This window comes from Wyeomyia smithii, chromosome 2 (assembly GCF_029784165.1).
Source record: "Wyeomyia smithii strain HCP4-BCI-WySm-NY-G18 chromosome 2, ASM2978416v1, whole genome shotgun sequence".
NCBI classification, from domain to species: domain Eukaryota; kingdom Metazoa; phylum Arthropoda; class Insecta; order Diptera; family Culicidae; genus Wyeomyia; species Wyeomyia smithii.
The window spans coordinates 96,899,274-96,919,217 of NC_073695.1; the positions used below are offsets into that span (position 1 = coordinate 96,899,274).

At 36.5% G+C, this 19,944-nt stretch overlaps 1 protein-coding gene across 7 annotated transcripts in view; it reads right to left on the reverse strand.

Moving 5' to 3' along the window:
- The window catches only part of LOC129725431 (cyclic nucleotide-gated channel rod photoreceptor subunit alpha), a 444,338-nt gene that overhangs the window by 42,810 nt on the left and 381,584 nt on the right, over positions 1–19,944 (reverse strand). For 5 of the 7 annotated variants that reach the window (XM_055681274.1, XM_055681280.1, XM_055681279.1 and 2 more), the window contains 3 exons: positions 19,758–19,909; positions 6,108–6,249; positions 4,706–4,855 (listed from right to left, as the gene is read on the reverse strand). In XM_055681274.1, coding sequence (XP_055537249.1) covers positions 4,706–4,855; positions 6,108–6,249; positions 19,758–19,909 — 444 coding nt within the window. The remainder of the gene's footprint in view (positions 1–4,705; positions 4,856–6,107; positions 6,250–19,757; positions 19,910–19,944) is intronic. The other 2 variants (XM_055681278.1, XM_055681277.1) reach the window with 2 other exon arrangements.

The window sequence follows — 19,944 nt, forward strand, 5'->3', positions numbered from 1 at the left end:
TTTGTCCGATTTGAGATCTGTTTTTTTAAAAGATGGGTAAGAAGGTGCTAATATATGGACAAACTCATAGAATTTTAATATTTGGTCTTAAAACAAAATGACGTCCAAAAAACACCGAGAATTTACAATTTCTAAAAAATCAAAATGGCGCTGTTACTGCCCCTTAAGTTGAAATATGTTCAAACTCGGGGAAATTTGTTTTCGCATCAAACTTCATCAAGAAATCATACATAGAAGCCAAGGCAAAAAAATTGTTGCACTGTGTTATTATTATAGAGACACTGTTTTCCCTCATTTCTGAAGAGGCATATTTTAACATTATGTATCAAGAATTCATTCCTAGATTATGGGAATATAGATCTAAAGCAACGAAATCTTGTGCTCGAGACGTCCTAAATTTGAAGTTTGCATTACGGTAATTTTAGACGCTCATTTATATCGTGGTCGTGGGTTTTTAAGGAATCATTTTTTGCTACGTTCAATGAAACAAAACTTACACCTCTCGAATGTATCGATTTGTATCAAAGTCGAGAAAGGTTTTCTTCGGCGGTATAAAATATGTGAACTATTTCAATTGTTTTTTTTTTTTCAATTCTAGTGTTATAGTACACTTGAAAACATTTTTTTTTACCGGACGGTGTATTTTTTAGTGAAAATTTTTGAGTATTAGGCATATTTTTGTGATTTTTGAGTATCAGACATATTTTTGAAACTGATTACGCTGGTCAATGTAGGTTTTACCCATGAGCTAAAGCTGGAAAAAATGAAGGATAATAGCTGTTTAAACAACTCCGTGTATTAATGGTGTCCCTAGCATGGATCGAGATGCACTAAAAGACCGAAGAGAAATCGCTCGCGGGTTTTATCGCTTCTACGTTTGCTTACGGAAAGACTTCGTTTAAGTATCTGAAGACATTACGCACCAAAATTCATAGGAACAGTTGAAAGCTACAATCATCTTGTTGGCTTTTTATTTTACTGCCATATGGTCATTGTAGTTTTGCCAACGGAAAGCAAGATGTCTAGAACTTGTTATAAATATTCATTAAAAAACACACTTTTGAACATTCAAGTGTGTGATAACAGAATTTGATATAATTCTGTACTTTTTATCATTCTGGCATATCAAGAATTAATTCTATTTTTTTATATTTCTATCAAGTTCAGATATATTTGTGTTACCCGTTTGTTATAATCGTTTAATTGGGTCTACTATCATATTTTTCAGTTAATTTAATTTACTATCTTCATCGTCACATTTGCTTCTTGAAATCAAAATTTCAAAAATTAAACTGCAGGTTGATGAAAGTCTACATCAACTCTAATTCCAGAAACCTGTACTTCTGTTGTCCCTGTGTTTCACCGTTCCTTACTTGATGTCATTTTTTTGAGTTTTCGGTTTGCGATACACTTTCATGGTTATCGCAGTCCTCTTCACTAACGAAATAATTTAATCCAAATACGTTCACTGTCTCCTTCAACCGGTTTGAAAAACGATAACGAATTACCGATAAGAGTCAATGAAGTATTTCTAAAAGCAGCGATAAATTCGCATAAAGTTTACATTCTATGACGTTCGTGGTGTACTATTTCGGCAATCCGAAACATCGCGATACACGCGTGATCTGAATCTAATAACATTTGCTCATGCCAATTCTCTGACAAGATTTTAACCCTCTTTGGTGAAGGCTTTTCATTCCTAATCAACTGAAATTAAACAAAAAAGTTCAGGACACGAAAAAAGCCAACGTGCTGACATGGGACGGATATTCCAGTGAGAGTTGCACAAAACACATTATAAGGTCTTGAGAGCTATTTTGTGTAAGATTTCAATAACTAAGATTTTCTTTCAACATATATGTTTATTCTTAGAAAAGTAAAAAACTGTATATTTAAAACACTTTTAACCCTCTAGTGCCCAATGCCGCCATTTGGCGGGCTTCAGTCGAAGTTCTGAAAAGCTTCAATAAATACTTAAAATGTGTTTGTAATGGTTCATAGTGATTTTACCGAAGCCCGTCTAGAAATTAACTTGGGCATTAGAAAAAGTTAAAACACAAAAAAATAAATATTTTTATCTAAAACACAAAAAATATATTTTGAGTTTAAATATATGAAATATATTTTTCATAGTTTTGATAGAATCGAAATTCTTAATTTCCCATCGTCGGTTATCAAAAATGTAACGTAATTTAAAAGCCAGAGCAAGAGTGTGAAACATTAGTCAGTTTATTTATTTATTAACTCAACGCTATAGGTCATTCGTCACTCTAATATGGCCATATAGAATGTTGAACCAAACCAAAAAAGCAATCGGATCAAGCAATAGTTTCCCACTATTGTTGAATGATTTTGCCCTTCAGACAATTTCGTTATTAATTAAGTTAAAATTATGCCAAATTAAAATCCATTCATCCAACATCTAATTAAAACTCAAATTTAAATATATCATGTCAAGCATTATTGCGTTGGCAAGTTTGCTATATTTTCCTGAAGAACTTTCAGCAATGGTAATTCTTCGCAGCAACTTCGAGCAAAATTTGCTACCAACACGTTCCACTGGATCGTGTCTGCATGGCAGCACAGAGTAGTTCCCAACGGTAACATGAAAACTTTTGTCGCACTCTCTTGATTGGAAAGCTAGATTGGAGAAATTTGTCATCCGGAAGCTACCCATTCCAGTTACGGCAAACAGAAAAGCTAAGAGTGACAGCCACAGCAACTACGAATCGCATCCTTCTACCTGTTGCAAGAAGCTGGCATAGGTGATGCCGAAAACTAGCAAATTTATATGCATTCCTAACTAAAACGGTAAAGTCCAGCGACGGATACGGAAGACAAAAGAACAAAATTTCTTGGAGTTGATACTGTCTACTTTACTGGGCAGAGAAAAGAAAAAAAAAATCAAATGCTTAGAGAGACAGACGAAACTAACAGGTACGATAGTTTGAACTACATGTTTGCAGTAAAAAATTTTCAACAAATAAAGGAGAGAGTGTTAAAACAGACGACAAGATCTATTTGTTTTTCATTATGTTATGGTAAGTTATTATAGCCAAGCAAAGCATTTTAGAAATGATATTCAGTTAAGATTTGTTAAATATACTTTTCCACGATTGAAATTTAGCTCGTTCCTCGGAGATTTATTCTGCACTTTTTTGTTTTGAAGAATCATTCGTTTTCCAACCGCTCTAAATCTTATGAACAAAACGTAAAACACGTAGCCGGAGGCAAATATATTGCTCACTACAAATAAAACCACCTGTACTTTAAGGAGACAGATGATAGCGAGAAGAAAAAGAACACTCAAAAATCATAAACAAAAAAGTGGATTACTGCGCTACACCATAAAATCGAAATGATCCGTACTAGAAATGATGTCTGATGACAAAATACTGCTAGATCAAACAAGCAGACTACAGTAAAAAAAGAGGTAGGACTATTTCTCTCTGGAGCAAAGTCCCATCGAGAGACGGACTTTGCGAGGCAGCAAGCCTCAAGCGGATAGGACAGTTGAAATAGGATTATGCAAACGATCGAAAAGGATTTCAAGACGATTACGTTCCAGCTGCCCCTTCTTATGTGTACCGTCTGCGGGAAAAGTGTTGACTGTATCACTACGAACGGATGGAGTCGCATGAAGCCCGAAGCGCACAAACCCGGTTGAACGATTAGAGTAGTTTCACACCAGAAAAGGACCAGTTCGCTTTCTATCGGGATGCTAGCACAAGGAAAGTATTCTAGACGGTCATAAATTTCGCGTTCAATCGCCTGACTGCGTCGATGTGTCTCGGGGTTGTAGCCAAGGATTGGATTCACGGTTTTTAATCACCTCTACAGCAGTACGGTAAAAGAAATTCACTGAAATGTCAAGCAGTTTGATTTATCATTCACAGAAATAAAACTTTAGACCCGTGCAGCTACAACCTTAAAAAATTAAAATCAATTTTTAAAGAAGGTACTTTAAACTACCAAGCGTTTCTATCAAGCAGTGAATAATGGAAACGCATGGTACTTAGTGATACTTCTATCCGCTAATTATTTGTCAAAATAGTATTTGTTCACGTAACATATTTAGCTTTGCTACAATCTATCGAGAACATTATTCGGAATCGAAAGAAACCGAACTTTTTACTTTTCCAATTGCTTCACCCGTAACATTGGCTATCAGTAGTCAATTAAAGAAACAGTCTTCTGGCCGCAGCTGGATACGTGTTCCAATTTCTATTCATCCTGCTGTTCAGTTTCAAACGGATATGCAACCCACGCATCTCTACACTTTTTTTCTTTGATTTGTTTTTGCATTCTGATCGCGCTGGTGGTTTTTAGGATGTGAATGAGCAAATCCGCAAAAAAAGAACAACCATTTTTAGAGCATGGCTGAATTATGTGAACCATTCTCCTAACCGATCGTTTGACGAGGGATTTTTTTTAGGGACAAGGAACAAACACTGTCTCGGAACGAGAGTGTCAAACATAAAAGGAAAATGGTGTTGCCACATCCGCTAACGTGTTCTAGAACGTTGGTTTGGATCGCGGACAGTCAATTTTTTCTTGCTTCTCCTAACGAACGAAGGAACAAATTGCTTCTAGTTTTTCGATTCGATTCGAGCTTGGCGCATGTCTTGTTTTTTGCAGTTGTTGCGAAGAAAAACAGATACAACACGTCAATACCAACAGTATTTTGCTTGGCTATCATATTTACCGAGCGCTTTACCTGCCGTACCCATGTTGAGGATACTGATCTCGCCAAAGTAAGAGCCGGCTTTCAGTGAAGCCATAACAGTTTTTCCATTGTCCGCGACAACCTGCAGTCTACCTCTATTGACTATGTACATTTCTTTGCCGACTTCACCTGGAACGGAAAAAGAGAGACAATGAGAAGAACACATAATTTTATCAAACTACATTCAATAAGAATAATGTTTTTTATAAGAAGTAGTTTCTACTGCAACAAGTCTGTGAGTGACAGGCTCTATGAAAGTCGTTCCATTAATTCGTTTTTTTGAACTTTTCTCTTACTACTATAATCCAAACGTCTCAAACACACACACACACACACACACACACACACACACACACACACACACACACACACCATTTTCTCGAGACCTACGCCGCACAGTGGGACGAATTCAAAAAAAGACGGACAGGCAGCTTATGTTGACTCACATGAGAATACTGTACTACTGCGTTATGAATGTCAGTTGTGAGCATGATATCATATGGATAATCTTGAGTTAAGAATATTTAAGCACGATATCATGCTCACAACTGGCATTCATAACGCAACTTCATCATAGTACAGTATTCTCGTGTGAGTAAATATAAACTGCTATACAAATCGACGATTTTATTTGCATATTTCTTAAAAGTTCCACAATGTTTCATCGTGATACGTTTATGGAATGAAAGTTTTTTACCCATACTACTGAAAGACACTGAGATCGGCTGCGCATACTTGCGCACCTTCAAAGTAAACCCCCTAAAACATTGCCTGAAAATAAGAGAAAATCCGCAATAAATCAGAAACTAAAAAAGCTAGAACGACACTTCTGATTGCAAAAGATGCATTTTTATAATACTCTCATTTCTTCAGAACATCATTTTTCGGTAAAAATAAAAATAAAAAAGATGGAGTAAAAAACTGATTTTAAGGGTGTCATTAATTTGGAGCTCAATAACTTTTTTTCCTTAAGTGATAGAATTTTTATTTCTTCGACAAAAGGTCATCGAACAACTAGATGTTTCATATTTTATAGAAATTTTCGATTCGTATTTCGAAACGAAAATAATTTATTCGAGATCTTCACACATACCCCCTTAATCTCAAATATTACATTGTAGCATGAAAAAAATCAAAGAAATATGAAACCTTTGTGAACACACCAATATCAGTTACTAATAATCACCAACTAATAGTTTCTTCGTAAAACCTAATGTCCGCCTTTTTTTGAATCCGTCCCACTGTGCGCCGTCGGCAAGCAAATGATATAAATGTTGTCATTTACGGAATCGAAGTTCAAACTGTACAAATGCCTGCTCATGCCATCCTTGTGATCACGTGAGCCTGAGCTTATACATATGTGCAATCACGCAACACTTACCTTTCCGACAGATGAAGTCACCCGGAGAGAACAGCACCGGTCTCAGCTTTAACACCAATTCGCACAGAAAGCCCGCTTCGGTATTTTGAAAAATTTCTACTCGCTTAAGTGTATCTAAATGAACATTTATAGCTATTTCAGCCTGTGAATGAGAAGAGAGAAAATGTGAAAGGGAAAATCAGAAGAGCCAAGTTTAGTTTGTTAAGTGTTATTTAGTAGGTCATTATGTGAGATGATGTAAAACATAACACTACGGCTTTATGGCTCCGAATGTTTGCAAGGTTGGTTGTACAAGCAATTTGGGAAAGATTGACGAAACTCGTGAACGCAGTGCTTTTTTATCGATCAGATAAGTAAATTACATCCATAAAGGCTATGAAGAAACCAGTTATGCAGTGGAACAGTTACAGTAGCTTTTCTAGTAATTTTCGCTGCGATTTGTTTAGTTATTGGATATAAGAAAGTCGAAAAAATACGCCATCTGTCAATCAACACTGTTTTGGAAAAATTTGAATTAAAAAGCTTATTTTCGAACGAATTCTAGAAATTCGCAAGCGCTACTTTACAGTGGATCGTGTGAATTCCTGTTTTCCGAATATTATGTTTGCTAAACGAGGCCATTCGTAATGAGCTAAGCAATTGCAATTTACTTATTTCAAAGATTAGTTGGCGATGGACATTGAACATTGATATTTATTACAAAAAATTAACACCAATCTTTTACCAGAAAATTATGTTTTCTTTTCCACTTACGGAATGCAACTTAATAAGCATTCTAAAGTTTTCTTTCTTTTAAACCTATTTCCCCTTTCCTCTCTCTTGTTTTCTTTTTCACTTACTCTTTCCTTTTTCCTCTTTCCTCTTTAGTCTTCCCTCTTTCCTCTTTCATATTGCCTCTTTCCTTTTTCCTCTTTCCCCTTTCCTCTATCGTCTTTGCTATTTCCTCTTTCGTTGTCCTCTTTCCTCTTTCCTCTATTCTCTTTCCTCTTTCCTCTTTCCTCTTTCCTCTTTCCTCTTTCCTCTTTCCTCTTTCCTCTTTCCTCTTTCCTCTTTCCTCTTTCCTCTTTCCTCTTTCCTCTTTCCTCTTTCCTTTTTCCTCTTTCCTCTTTTCTCTTTCCTCTTTCCTTTTTCCTCTTTCCTCATTCCTCTTTCCTCTTTACCCTTTTTTTCTTTCCTTTTTCCTCTTTTTTCATTCCTTATTTTTCTTTCCTCTTTCCTCTTCTTTCGGAATCGAAAAATTTAAGATCCGTATGTTTTCGTTCAGCCGATATGTTTTCGATCAGAGCGATAGGGTAAATTATTCGAGTGTGGAACTTCCTCGAGTTTTTGGCATAAATAGCGTTAATCAGGCAAATGGTCTTCTACAGGAAAGGAGTCCACCATAGATTAATTTACAATACTTTCTGAAATACAGTGACCAGAAATATTGACTATTTCCAATGCAATTAAAAAAAACAGGTTTGACCTGGCTTGAATTTTGTATAGGCTAAAGATGTCATTTGGTGCTATTGGTATTTTTTTATCACGTCTTGAGCAAAGTTATAGATAATAACTTTGATTTCCGGACAATCTCAATGAACTCATCGTTTTTAATTATAATTCATTTTCATGAAAAACTACAAAAGATTAGCCAAACATTGATGGCTATTTGATCATGCAGAAATAAAAAACAAAAAAGTTAAAATTTTCAGGAGAAAAAAGTAGGAGGGTGGTATCAAAAACACGACTGCATGACGTAGGACTACGGTATTTTTCTATATTTTTTATCTAACAGTGCATTTTTATTTGCAGAAACATTAGAGCGCTTTGAACAATAATTAATAATTAATATAAATAAAATATATACATCTCCACTTCGCAGATAGTCGAATTAGTAAAGCATTTGTTCGAACGATTCAAGTGGAAATTCTCAGATGGAAAATAATTTGACATTAAACGAACTTCATGCATAATTAGCTCCAACAAAGAGAAGAGAATGGCGAGGAAAGAAGAACATTCCTGAGAGATGCACCGGCCGCTCTCGAAAAATGAACACCAACAATTTGTATGGCCCTCCCGCTATGAGCAACATTCTGTAAAACAGAAAATTCAACTAGCCGCTTCAATTACAACACTTTGAGGCTCCAAAAGGTACCAGTTGCCGATGATTCTTGTTCTCTAGTTATTCCGTCCAGAGTTCCAGCCATTTTGGTACTTTTGCAGTAGCCATGTACTACTAACAGGCGCCAGCATTACGAATGAAACCTGGCACGAGATTACCGGTACTATTTTGTCTTTCCTCCTTTCAACGGTTAACACCTAGCGTCCGTATGTCACTGGTACGGTTTTGGAATGAAAATGATGGGGCAAAATGTTCGAATGGTACCTTTTATATTAAGGTTTTGTCAGTTATTTGAAAAGAGGGAGGAGTTAAGAAGAATAGGAAATGGTAAAAAAAGTAAATAAGCATCGGAAACAGAAAGTGACCTCGAGAAAAACAACAACAACAAGTTGTTTACAAAGTCAGATCGGTTATATCCGTTAGTGTCGACTGTGCTTGGGAAGAGAGGTAGTGATTGGCTGCTCGGTATGGTTTAGACAATCGATGTTATTTACCATTTTTTCAATAATGTATCTCAAACAATAGGTTGTTTTTATTACATAATTTTAACGTAAGAGAATTTCTGATCGATTGATGCCAAAACCTCGATAACCTGATTGAAAATGACTGCAATATAAGCACTCAAAACCTGACCACTTTTCCCTTGTTTTCCCTGGTTGAATTACTAGATTTTCAAATTAAGGTATCTAACTTCCAGATGGACGTAGTCCTACGTCAAAAGAAATAAAATCCAGAACGATTTGTTTGATCGTTGTAACGACTTCAGCAGAATTTGAGACGTAGGTCTGTCCTTAGGAAATGCAAAAATATCATTATAAACTAAATATCTCATAAAACGAACTTTTAATAGATCTGATTTTTTTTCTACGGAAACTCGTGTCATCTCAAAAAAAAAAATCGAAAAAAAATAACTTTCCTTTTTTTGTTAAATTTTAACCGTATTGAGGCACGTATTTCCAAAGTCCGATTGACCTGAAATTTTGCATGGGTACTCTTTACGGAAAGACAAAACTTTTGAGTTCTACTTCTAAGCGACATTCGAAGGTCAAAATTGTTCCCAAATATTCCATTGACGCTAGGCTCAAAAATTTTCAAAGTCCGATTTTTTCGATTTTTTTCGACGTTTCATGTATTTCTAAGACATTTCATTGCTTCATTTTCATTGATATTTTCCGTGAAACTTTGACCGCTTTGAGGCACGTGTTTCCATAGTCTGATTGATCTAAAATTCTGCATGGAGGCTTTTTTCGAGAAGACGAAACTTTTGAGCACTACTTCTAAGCAAAATTAGAAAATTCGCTTTTCATTGCCACTCTAATGTAGATCTATTACCTCCCGCTTCTCCGTCCCCAAGCCCTCCTGACTTTGTGTCTCCTGCGCAAGGATGGAAAAAATCACTCACTCGGAGAATCACTTCCGATTTTTTATCGCATGGAATCGGTTGTTAATTTTCATTTATCAACAATGATACGGCTGCTTAGTTACAGAAATGAAATAGAATCGTTAATGATAACTTCAGGAGAATCAATCATAAACATTTTCGTTTCCTGCAGAAGAAAAGTCTCTCACCGATTTTTCTCCAGTTCAATAGCTTTAAGCTACAATTTTTGCCTTATATTCAACATTGAATCAACGACATAAAATGATGCCATACTCTAAAGATTTGTCGCACAATGATATAAAATTGGACTCATAAAGTATAAAGTATAGAAAGTATCAAACTAGTCTCTCGATAATTCTCTAATGTATTTCTTGGTTGAAACCACCAAACTATAGGGCAATTCAAATCCTAATCTTGCATGTACTTAAGTAGGGTAGCGAATGGTTCGTCAGTAGTTTCCTTCGGCAGGTTTTCTACAGCGTTCTTATGCAGGAACCTGCCGAAGAAAACCACGCCGTTCACCATCCTATATTATATGAAAGCTTGCATGTAATATACATGAATACATGCTTTCTAGAATTCAATTTGATTCTGTTTGACTATTTCTAGAAGACAATGCCCCATTTTTGTTTAATTATTTCAAAAGAAGAAAATTAGCTTCTCGGTTCGCGCGTGTTGTACCTATCTACACGTGTGAAAAAAAAATCGAAAGCGCGAAACGAACAAGCAAATCAAAGTAATCGCGAGTGAAAATTTTTCAACACATATCCTTTTGAAATTGTCGAAAGCGATAGAGAATCAGTTTGGACTAATGATTAATTATCACTTGAACGATTTTTCCCATCCTTTCTCCCTTGTGCCAGGCTGCATTCGGACGGAGCAACAGTCCCTTTGGTTGTCTATTTTCGGACCAAAGCGGGACTGAAATCAACATCACTTACATGACGCGACGTGAGACAAGACACAAAACTTGTCGTTCTTACCATGTTGAAGCAAACAAAAAATTCACCTTTAAAATCGACCGGTTTCAGGTATCAAGCCCGAAACCAGTCGAGTTGAAAGGTAAATATTTATTATATTTTAACGTGGTAAAACGATAAGTGTTGTGTCTTGTCTCGCGTCGAGTCGTGGAAGTGATGTTAGATCTAACGTTGCACAAAAGAAACCAAGTATTTAGGCAAAATCAATATCTTCGAATTTCTTCGCAAATTTGGAAAGGCCTGACAAAAATAAAACACTTAGAGCATCGAACCTGATCATGGATACGTTGAAGTTTTTTTTGCATTGAAAATGTAACATATATTGATAATAAAAACTATTGAGTCGATTTGAGTTGTTCTTTTTTACATGAAGCTACCCACTCAAAAGTGAAATGTGACATTTCTTATAATAAAATTTAAGCTCAATCATAATGGGCCTAAAAGACAGGTCGGACTCGATTATCCGGAGCATCAAAAATAATTTCATTCCGGATAATACGGATCATTAAAAAATTAAAAAAAATTATATTTCCTCTTTTTTATTTTACTTGTGTGATGCAGTGGCGTAGCCAGAAATTATTTCTAAGGCAAAATGGGGAAAAATCTTGAAAAGCAAAAAAATAGACATTGATTATTTTCACTTAACTCGAACATGTCCCAAACATGCCGGAAGTGAAATAAAAGGTAAAATTTCAGAAAAAAAAATTAAAAACGAACAGCAACAAAATTAAATTCCGAATAATCGAATCCCGGATAATCGAGTCGACCCTGTACTTGAATTTATCACCAAATGACTTTTCAGTACACTCTTTCATCAAATGACTAAGTTTCATTCTTGTAATAAAGGCTACAACTATCACAGATACGAAAAAATAAGAAACTCATAGTCATTTTCACAGAGTAATAAAGCACGAAACTGGAAGAATCTATAAGGTTTCCCTTCACCAATTTAACCAAAAATACTAGCACTTTTACGTAATACAAGTTGTTCGGAAATGTTACTTATTCCAGTTTAAGTTAACGTATAAAAACAAATGTTTTCGATTTTATGATATTGATTTTAACGAATATTTGGAAATTTTGGGAAACTACTTATCATGCTAAATATACCTGTCTGTTCAATCAAACTCCTTTCACCATTTCCATCGTTGTTTTAGTTAAAAATTACTTGTTTATTTTTAAAACCTTATATTCAATTATAGCGTCACTATAATCCACAAAAACTGTTGAATAGCGGATTGTTAATATTGGACATTTCAAGTTACAGTGCCGTAACTGAAAATTTCGAAGGTCTAACCGAACGAGCACTGTGTCGTGATCAATGACCTGAAACACCCTGACGACATAGTTTGTTTCGAGCACTTTAGTCGAGAGTATTACGTACCCGTGTGAGACGTGGAAATCGTCGTTCAACCGTCGAGTAACTCTTGAAGGATACTGTTGGCTGTTTTAAGAACAACGGCATGCTTGAGGTTGAAATACTGGATTGCCGTTTTCGTGCGATTAATTCAATAGCGTTTCAAACGTTGATTATAGCCATAATGTATCTTCGGAGGAGTTTCAAGTTATTAAAAAATGCACTTTTTGATGTAGGAAGATGAGTGTTTAACCCACCTAAAAGTGAGATGGAAAATTTACTTTTTTATCAGATTGAGATAGACGCAAGGTGTCTTCGGCAACATTTTAGGTGATCTTAAAAAAAAAAACTTTGACGAGGAGATCATGTTTCTATCTCTTATATATTACGAGCAACATAATGTTTTATATGAAAATGCACTGAAAATCTCAATTTTCGTTATAACTTTTTTTTTTAGATTTTTTCGAGTTTTCAAATCTTTTACAAAGTTATTAGCCATCCACAAATGCATGCTTATGCTGAACATTGTTATTTTTATCTCCTTAAATAAAAAAAGTTAATTGACATGTTTTGATATTTTTGGGGATAATTTCACCTTAACCATTTCCAAATGCGCAATTTTACGCAAGTGGCAGTTCCACACGATGAAATAACCACCCTTAGACTTTCAATCAAAGGTACAAACTTTTGTATGTAAGAAGCTTTTCGTCTGTTTTTCAAAGCTATTTCATGCATATTTTGGTATACAAAAATATAAAAATAATATGTTTTGAGTTTTTAGAGTGGCACTAAAAATTCTTGAAGTAAACATGCATGCATGCTTTGATAAGATTGAAAAATGGGGAATATGTTAGAAATAGATTAACTAAAAATTGAGTTTTTTATTATATTTAATTATATTCAGTAATGTAGGCACAAGTAGCTTCTTTCCAAATTCCATTTATTCTTCTTCCCTGGTTTCAAAAGGGGCGAACGGAAATTTCGCGTCTTTATTTTCCACTTTGACGTGCTTCTGTGACAATAGGAACTGACGAAATGAGCAACCAATGCAGAAGATCCTTGTGAGCGCATTTGATGGATATCTTCCTAGTATGATATTCTCGATATCTGAAAATAAAGTCTCTGCGAACCTCCTGTGAAATCGAGGAAGGAGAATAAATGGAATTCAAAAAAGAGCTACTATTTTAATTCACGCTTTCATTGCTGAATATAACTAGGTATAAGAAAAAACCCAATTTTTGCATACAAAAATCAGCATCAAATAGCTTTGAAAAACAGGCGTAAAGGCTGCTTACATACTCTTACATACAAATATTTGCACCTTTAACTGAAAGTCTAAAGATAGTAATTTCATAGGTTGAGGTAAAATTATCCCCAAGAATACCAAAATGTGTTCAATTTTTTTTTTATTTCAGTAGATAAAAAATAGCAATGTTCAGCAAAAACATACATTGGCCAACATGATGGCTGCTAACTTTGTAGAAGGTTTGAAAACGAAACTCGGAAAAATTTGAGAAAAAATTTATAACAGAAATTGTGATTATCAGTGCCTCTTCATAGAAAACTTTATGTTGCTCGTAATATGTAAGAGATAGATACATGATGTATTCCACAAAGTTTCTTGTTTCAAGATCAACTAAAATGTTGCCGAAGACACCATACGTCTATCTCAATGCGATAAAAAGGTAAATTTTCTATCTCACTTCTAGGTGGATTGATCACTCGTCACCTTACATCGATAGATGCATTTTTGAATATCTTGAAACCTCTCCGAACATAGGTTATGGCTATAATCAACATTTGAAACGCTATTTAATTAATCGCACGAAAACGGCAAAATAAAACACTGTGGACTGCAAGCAATTGCGGTCCATGTCGCCTGTCTTAAATGCAAGTAGTTAGGCCACCCAGCCACCTGCTGTTGCAATAAGGCACGGTGCAGCAAGTGCGGGGAGAATCATGCAGATAATTCCTGCAGTAGAAATACTGAAAAATGAATCAGCATACGCTCTCGTCTTGCACGGTATACATGAAGCACAGGAATAAACTTGAGCGGTTTGCTAAGGAGCGCTCGAAGCGTTCTTATGCTAACATTCTGAGGTAGACCGTAACATTGAACCCCTTCGATCGTCTGATGAACCTGATTTTGATGCTCCACCAGCCGGATCATTGAATAACAATCCTTAGGAGACTAAAAATATGCTCCTCAGAGAAGGTCCTATGATTTCCCAAAATAGAATGAATTGTTCAAGCAAATCAAAAAGTGCTGCGGAAAAACCAAAGTAAACTCCTGCTGGGCTTGCAAATTTCTAGTCCAAAAAGAAGTTTCCAGCACGTCTAAAACCCCAGTTGTTTCGACCGCACATACCGTTGCTGAAACAAATTTTTGATTGTTAATTTTTTATGACATCGTGGATTTGATTTTTTATACCTTCAATATACCTTTTTACATTTATTTACAGAACGCATTATTTATTTTATTTTTATTTTATTTATTTCACAATCTATATTCATCTGACAATGATGAGTCTTAATGAATTATTAAATTAAAAATATAGTCAGGTTGTTCGTAAAACATCAATAACTCGCTGACGAAAAGCGTTGATCGGCATATTGAAGTCAAATAACTCATAAAACTCATTAAAGCGGCGAGATATGGCGCGAATCGGATCGTGGGAACCATAAAGTCGACTGCGCGGTTCCAAATAAAAAAAGTTTCTGCTACGCAGTGGTCTTTCAGGAGCGTATAGATTGAGCTGGGTCAAAATACTTGGACAGTCGATGTGTCCAGTCAATATTTTTTGCAGCAAAGACGGCCTGTGAGATTTTTCGTCGATGTTCTAATGGTTGAATACCAAGAAGTAGGCAGCGGTTTTCGTATGGTGGTAGGTTCTGTGGATCCCGCCAAGGGAGAAAGCGGAGAGCATAGCGGATGAATTTTTTCTGCACCATTTCCATTCTGTGTGACCAATTTGCATGGAAAGGACTCCATACCACAGAACTGGTCTCTAGGATTGATCTCACGAGGGAACAGTACAATGATTTGAAGCATAACGGATCACGAAATTCATCAGCAATCTTGAATATAAACCCGAGTTGTCGGTTTGCCTTAGCGATAATGCTGTCATAATGGGTTTTAAATGTCAGTTCGCGGTCCAAAATTACTCCGAGGTCTTTTACACACTCCACACGGAGAAGATGTTGATTTTCAATAGAATATGTAAATTCGATTTGCGTACGCTTCCTATTAAAAGAGATCGTGTTGCATTTATCTATGCTCAGCGTTAGGCAGTTCGTTCCACACCAACTCACAAACGTGTCCAGGTAGTTCTGTAGCCCCATACAATCACGCAAACACTTAATGTTTTTAAACAGTTTCGTGTCGTCAGCATAAAACAGCCGGCAGCCTGGTGGCAGCAGAAGAGCAGCATCGTTGATGAAGATAGAGAAGAGTAGCGGACCCAGGTTACTACCTTGAGGAACTCCTGACGTATTGGATAAGCGGTCTGAAACAACAGATCCTACTTTCACACAAACTCTGCGCTCAGTCAAATACGACTCAAACCAGCGTACGGAATCCGATGTTATACCGAGCCTATGCATTTTACCAAGCAGTATCTCGTGGTCCACTTTATCGAACGCAGCCTTCAAGTCCAAATAAATTGCATCAGTTTGAAAACCACAATCCATGGTTTGTACACAGCGAGACACGAACTGCATTAAATTTGTGGTTACTGACCGTTTAGGAAAAAATCCGTGCTGCTCGGTGTCAATATAATGTTTACAGCTAGCGAATAAAGCGTCGTAAATAATTATCTCGAACAACTTAGAGCAAGCGCACAAGGATGTGATGCCACGATAATTAGAGATGTTGCGTTTATCACCTTTTTTGTGAATTGGAAACAAATACGAGAATTTCCAACGGTCAGGAAATTTACATTGCTGCACAAATAAATTAAATAGCTTAGCGATTGGCGAACAGAGAACTTCACCACATCGCTTGAGAACCGCTGAAGGAATACCATCAGGTCCAGCGGTATACGAAGCTTTCAGCTTACTCAGGGCAATGACAACATCCTCTGTATTAATAAGCGGCAGTCGAAATGAAAACACGTCTCGGGGAGCTGCATTGCTGGCTATATTGACTTGTTCGGGAGAGGCAACAAAACCGTTGAAAACTTGCTGGAACTGCTGGGCAAATAGATCGCATTTTTCACGTTCGTTGTTAGCAACGGAATCGCCCAGAAACATGGAAGAGGGTAATCCGGCTTCCTTCCGTTTATTATTCACGATCGACCAGAACTGTTTTGGGTGTGTGCGAAGATTATTTTGAATGCGTTTCACGTACCGGTTATACAAATATCGGTTGTAGTTGCGATACTGGCGGCTAGCGATGTTCAATTTTTGTTGTATGACGAGCGATGTGAACAGTATTTCCGAAGCGCAGCAGACCGCAAGCGCTTGAGCGAACGGAGGTGAAGATTCAACCACACTGGTTTTCGAGGTGGATCACAAGCTGGCACTGTCTGGTTGATTACGCCATCAATTGCACTGTTGAAAGAGTCAACCGCTTCGTCGATACAGGAAGACCGATCCAATAAAGCATCCCAGTTTACTTCCGACAGTGCTGCGCAAAGTGCAGAATAGTCAGCACGACGAAAATTCAAAGACCTGCTTTCTGAAGCTTGATCGAAAACCATTGGTTGAGAAAGGCTCACTGATATAACGACCGCAGGATGCACAGCTTCAAGATTTACCAGTGGCTCGTGGGGAACAGACACAGAACAATTTTGCATTGCTTGGTCGTTTGCAAATATGAGATCTAGCATGCGTTCGTCATCAATCAAAGCAGTGTTAATTTGGGTCAGTCCGTGTGGACAAAAACCATCAAGAAAAGAGCAGCAGCCAGTCGGCATGTGGGAACGCAGTGTGTTCAATAACGGTAGTCCATTAGGCGAAATAAACCATCGCAAACCAGACTGATTATAGTCGCCGAAAACTAATGCTTGAGCATGAGGCTTTAAACGTGACAGAACCATTTCTATCGAATCGATATGTTGCTGAATTAGCTGTGAATCCGATTTTCGGTCAGGGGGCAAATACACAACACCCACACTGACGTCACTGCAAGATGTTTCCACAATTACCCACACTTGCTCAAGAGTATCATGAATAGGTGCAGCATCAATACGGCAGTTCAGTCTCACCGAAACAGCTATCAGCACACCTCCGCCGCGCGTCTTTTTGCTATTCAAATCAGAACGATCGATCCGGAACACAGTATAGCGATTTCCAAACAATTGTGTTGAGAGAATGCGATCGTCGAGCCATGTTTCAGTAAGAACAATGATATCGTAATCACCTTCGGTGACTGCTAAAAAGAATGAATCTATTTTGGTGCGCAACCCACGCACATTTTGGTAGTGAATCAGCAACTGGTGTGAATACGAAACGGATCCATGCGCCAAAAAATTGTCTCACAGCATTCCTCCTAACAATAAGATCATTTTTGAAGCGGTTGACAACCCACACACTTCCCAGACAACAGGACACGGCGACTGGCTTGTTAGATTAGCATCGTACCTCGACACCAGCTGGGAGTTTACGATACATGTCCCATATTTACATTTCCTGAAATCCATTCATGCTCCAGTCTAGTCCTATTTCTTTCCGCCTACATAGAGGAACTGCTCCATTATTCATCTCATTAGGCCGATATTCACGAATAATGCACGATTAAACACCGAATTTTCACGAAATCATTGAACAAATAAACTAAATATGCTTACGTGCTCTTATGGATTTGTTAGGATTGTATATTTAGTAAAATTAGCTAGATTTATCCTGAATTTTGTAAAACAAACCAATTTCACAACGCTACCATATCCATCTCAAAACTTGAATCACTGCTCAATTATTCATCTCACAACGCCCCCATATTCATCACACTGTTAATCATGAATGAATCACATTATCATGAAAGAACGTAGCCGCAGCCCGTCGTAGTAGGTTACCTAGATATCCGCTGCAGTTGTTTACGTGCAAAATTGGTAACCTAGGTAACCACTACAGTGCTGTAGATTTATGCCAATTATGTCTGAATAATTCAACATTTTCAGTATGATTTTTTCGTATTAACAGAAACTGATTTTTGAGAACTTTTGATTTTATTCAGCGCAGTGAAAACAGATGAAAATACATACAGTTGAAATTTAGGGATTGTAGAAATTCATCTCATATATTTCTGCTATTTCAAGCTTGTTTTAGGAAATTTGAGGTGAACATTTCAAAGATAAAAGTATTCTTAGTGTAGTGCGTGATTTTATTTAGAGATTAAAATAAAAATTGGTCCGCTAGTGATGAAAAAACTTTGGTTGGCTGCTGAACGAGTCCCATTGTAACCTATAGAATAAAGCGCGGATTTTGTTTTCTGAGGTAGGTGATTGAATCAAACGAGTTTTCGAGTGCAGATGCCCGACTATAATATCAAATTTAGTGCTTTTAAGTGAGTTTTTGAGGATTATACTTTATGAGGAATCTAAAGTGAACTAAGAAGAATCCATTCGATGGATTAGCAGATTGGTTTAAGAAGAAAATATGCGTTTTTTTCCTGTTTTCAATTGTGTTTTCATGTTTTATGACATAAATATATGGGCTGAGATAAATAATGGAGCAGTTCCCCTACAAAACAACGGCAAAAACACGGACCCTGACTACAAGATGCACACCCATCATTTAGACACCCGAGCAAAATAACACTCGCTAAGCCTATTGAATTAATGCAGGCCACGACAACGTTGATGACCGACGGTTCTGTGAGAATTAATAATTACTGAGCCGTGTCAAATAAATTTATTGGATAAACACAAAAACAAACAAAAAAATATTGAACAAAAAAGTTATAAAGATATACAAGAAAATTGTTTTTCCAAAAAAAAAATGAAATAAATTTTCTCCGTCTTGCGTTTTGTTTCAAAATTCTTTAAATAACATCGATTTTATGTGATTAAAATTTCAAAAAAAAATCAAAGCACGTTACATTCTGCAATTTTTTTTTAATAAATTTAATTCAGTATTGAAGAAAACAGTAGTTCTTTTTTTTTTTTTGTCAAATCGAGAAATCGAAAGTCTCTGAATCCGAACGATACAAAAAACCTGTGAAAAAGTCATATGGCCTCTAGTCAAAAACATGAACAAAGATTCATCAGAATGAAAAATATTTTTGTCTAACTTCAGTATTTTCACGACGATCTTGCTCAAAATTACTGTAATATGATTGTAAATTCCTTTTAAAATATATGTTACTCGTCGGTTTCTCTTTTTATGCAGATAGAACCAGCAATATTTTGTATAGAATGTTGCTGTCACTAATGAGACCAGTTTTCAATATGAAAGAATCATCATTGAGAAATACGGTGTAGATTGAATTAAACAGACTAACTAAATTTCCGCATTTTACGACAGAATATTACACCCAGTGGGATACCACCCCTTTATCCGCCTGCAGTCGTTTTTCTGTTAATTGAATTCACCCGATCAGGCGCTGGGACGATGAGCATGACAACGAGTTACTTCCTGTCTTTTCCCTCTGTACTTACACTAGCCTGCGAGGAATAATTTTCATTTGGATTGTACCATCTTTTTCATATATGCTCCTATTTACCGTCATTCGTTTTGATTTTGTTGTCTAGTGTTGAATAAAGGTTGCACAGAATGGCAATGCAGATGGTATGGTAGTTCCAATTTTAACTTGCTACCACCATATCTATCACAGAAAACTATACCGCCGCCGGCAACACAACCGGTTATTGCGGAAACTGAAACAACCTACCTTTAATTTATCAGGAAGACATGATACAGCTCTCTCCTCATCTGAGCACTTTTGCGTCAGCCAGAGATAGTCGAACCATTTGATCACTTTCACCTGGAGATGATTGGGAACCCGTCTCATGCGCATGTAGGTTTTGACACCGTCGAGTTTGGCTGAAAAAAAAAGAATCGAGAAAAAAAATCAAAAT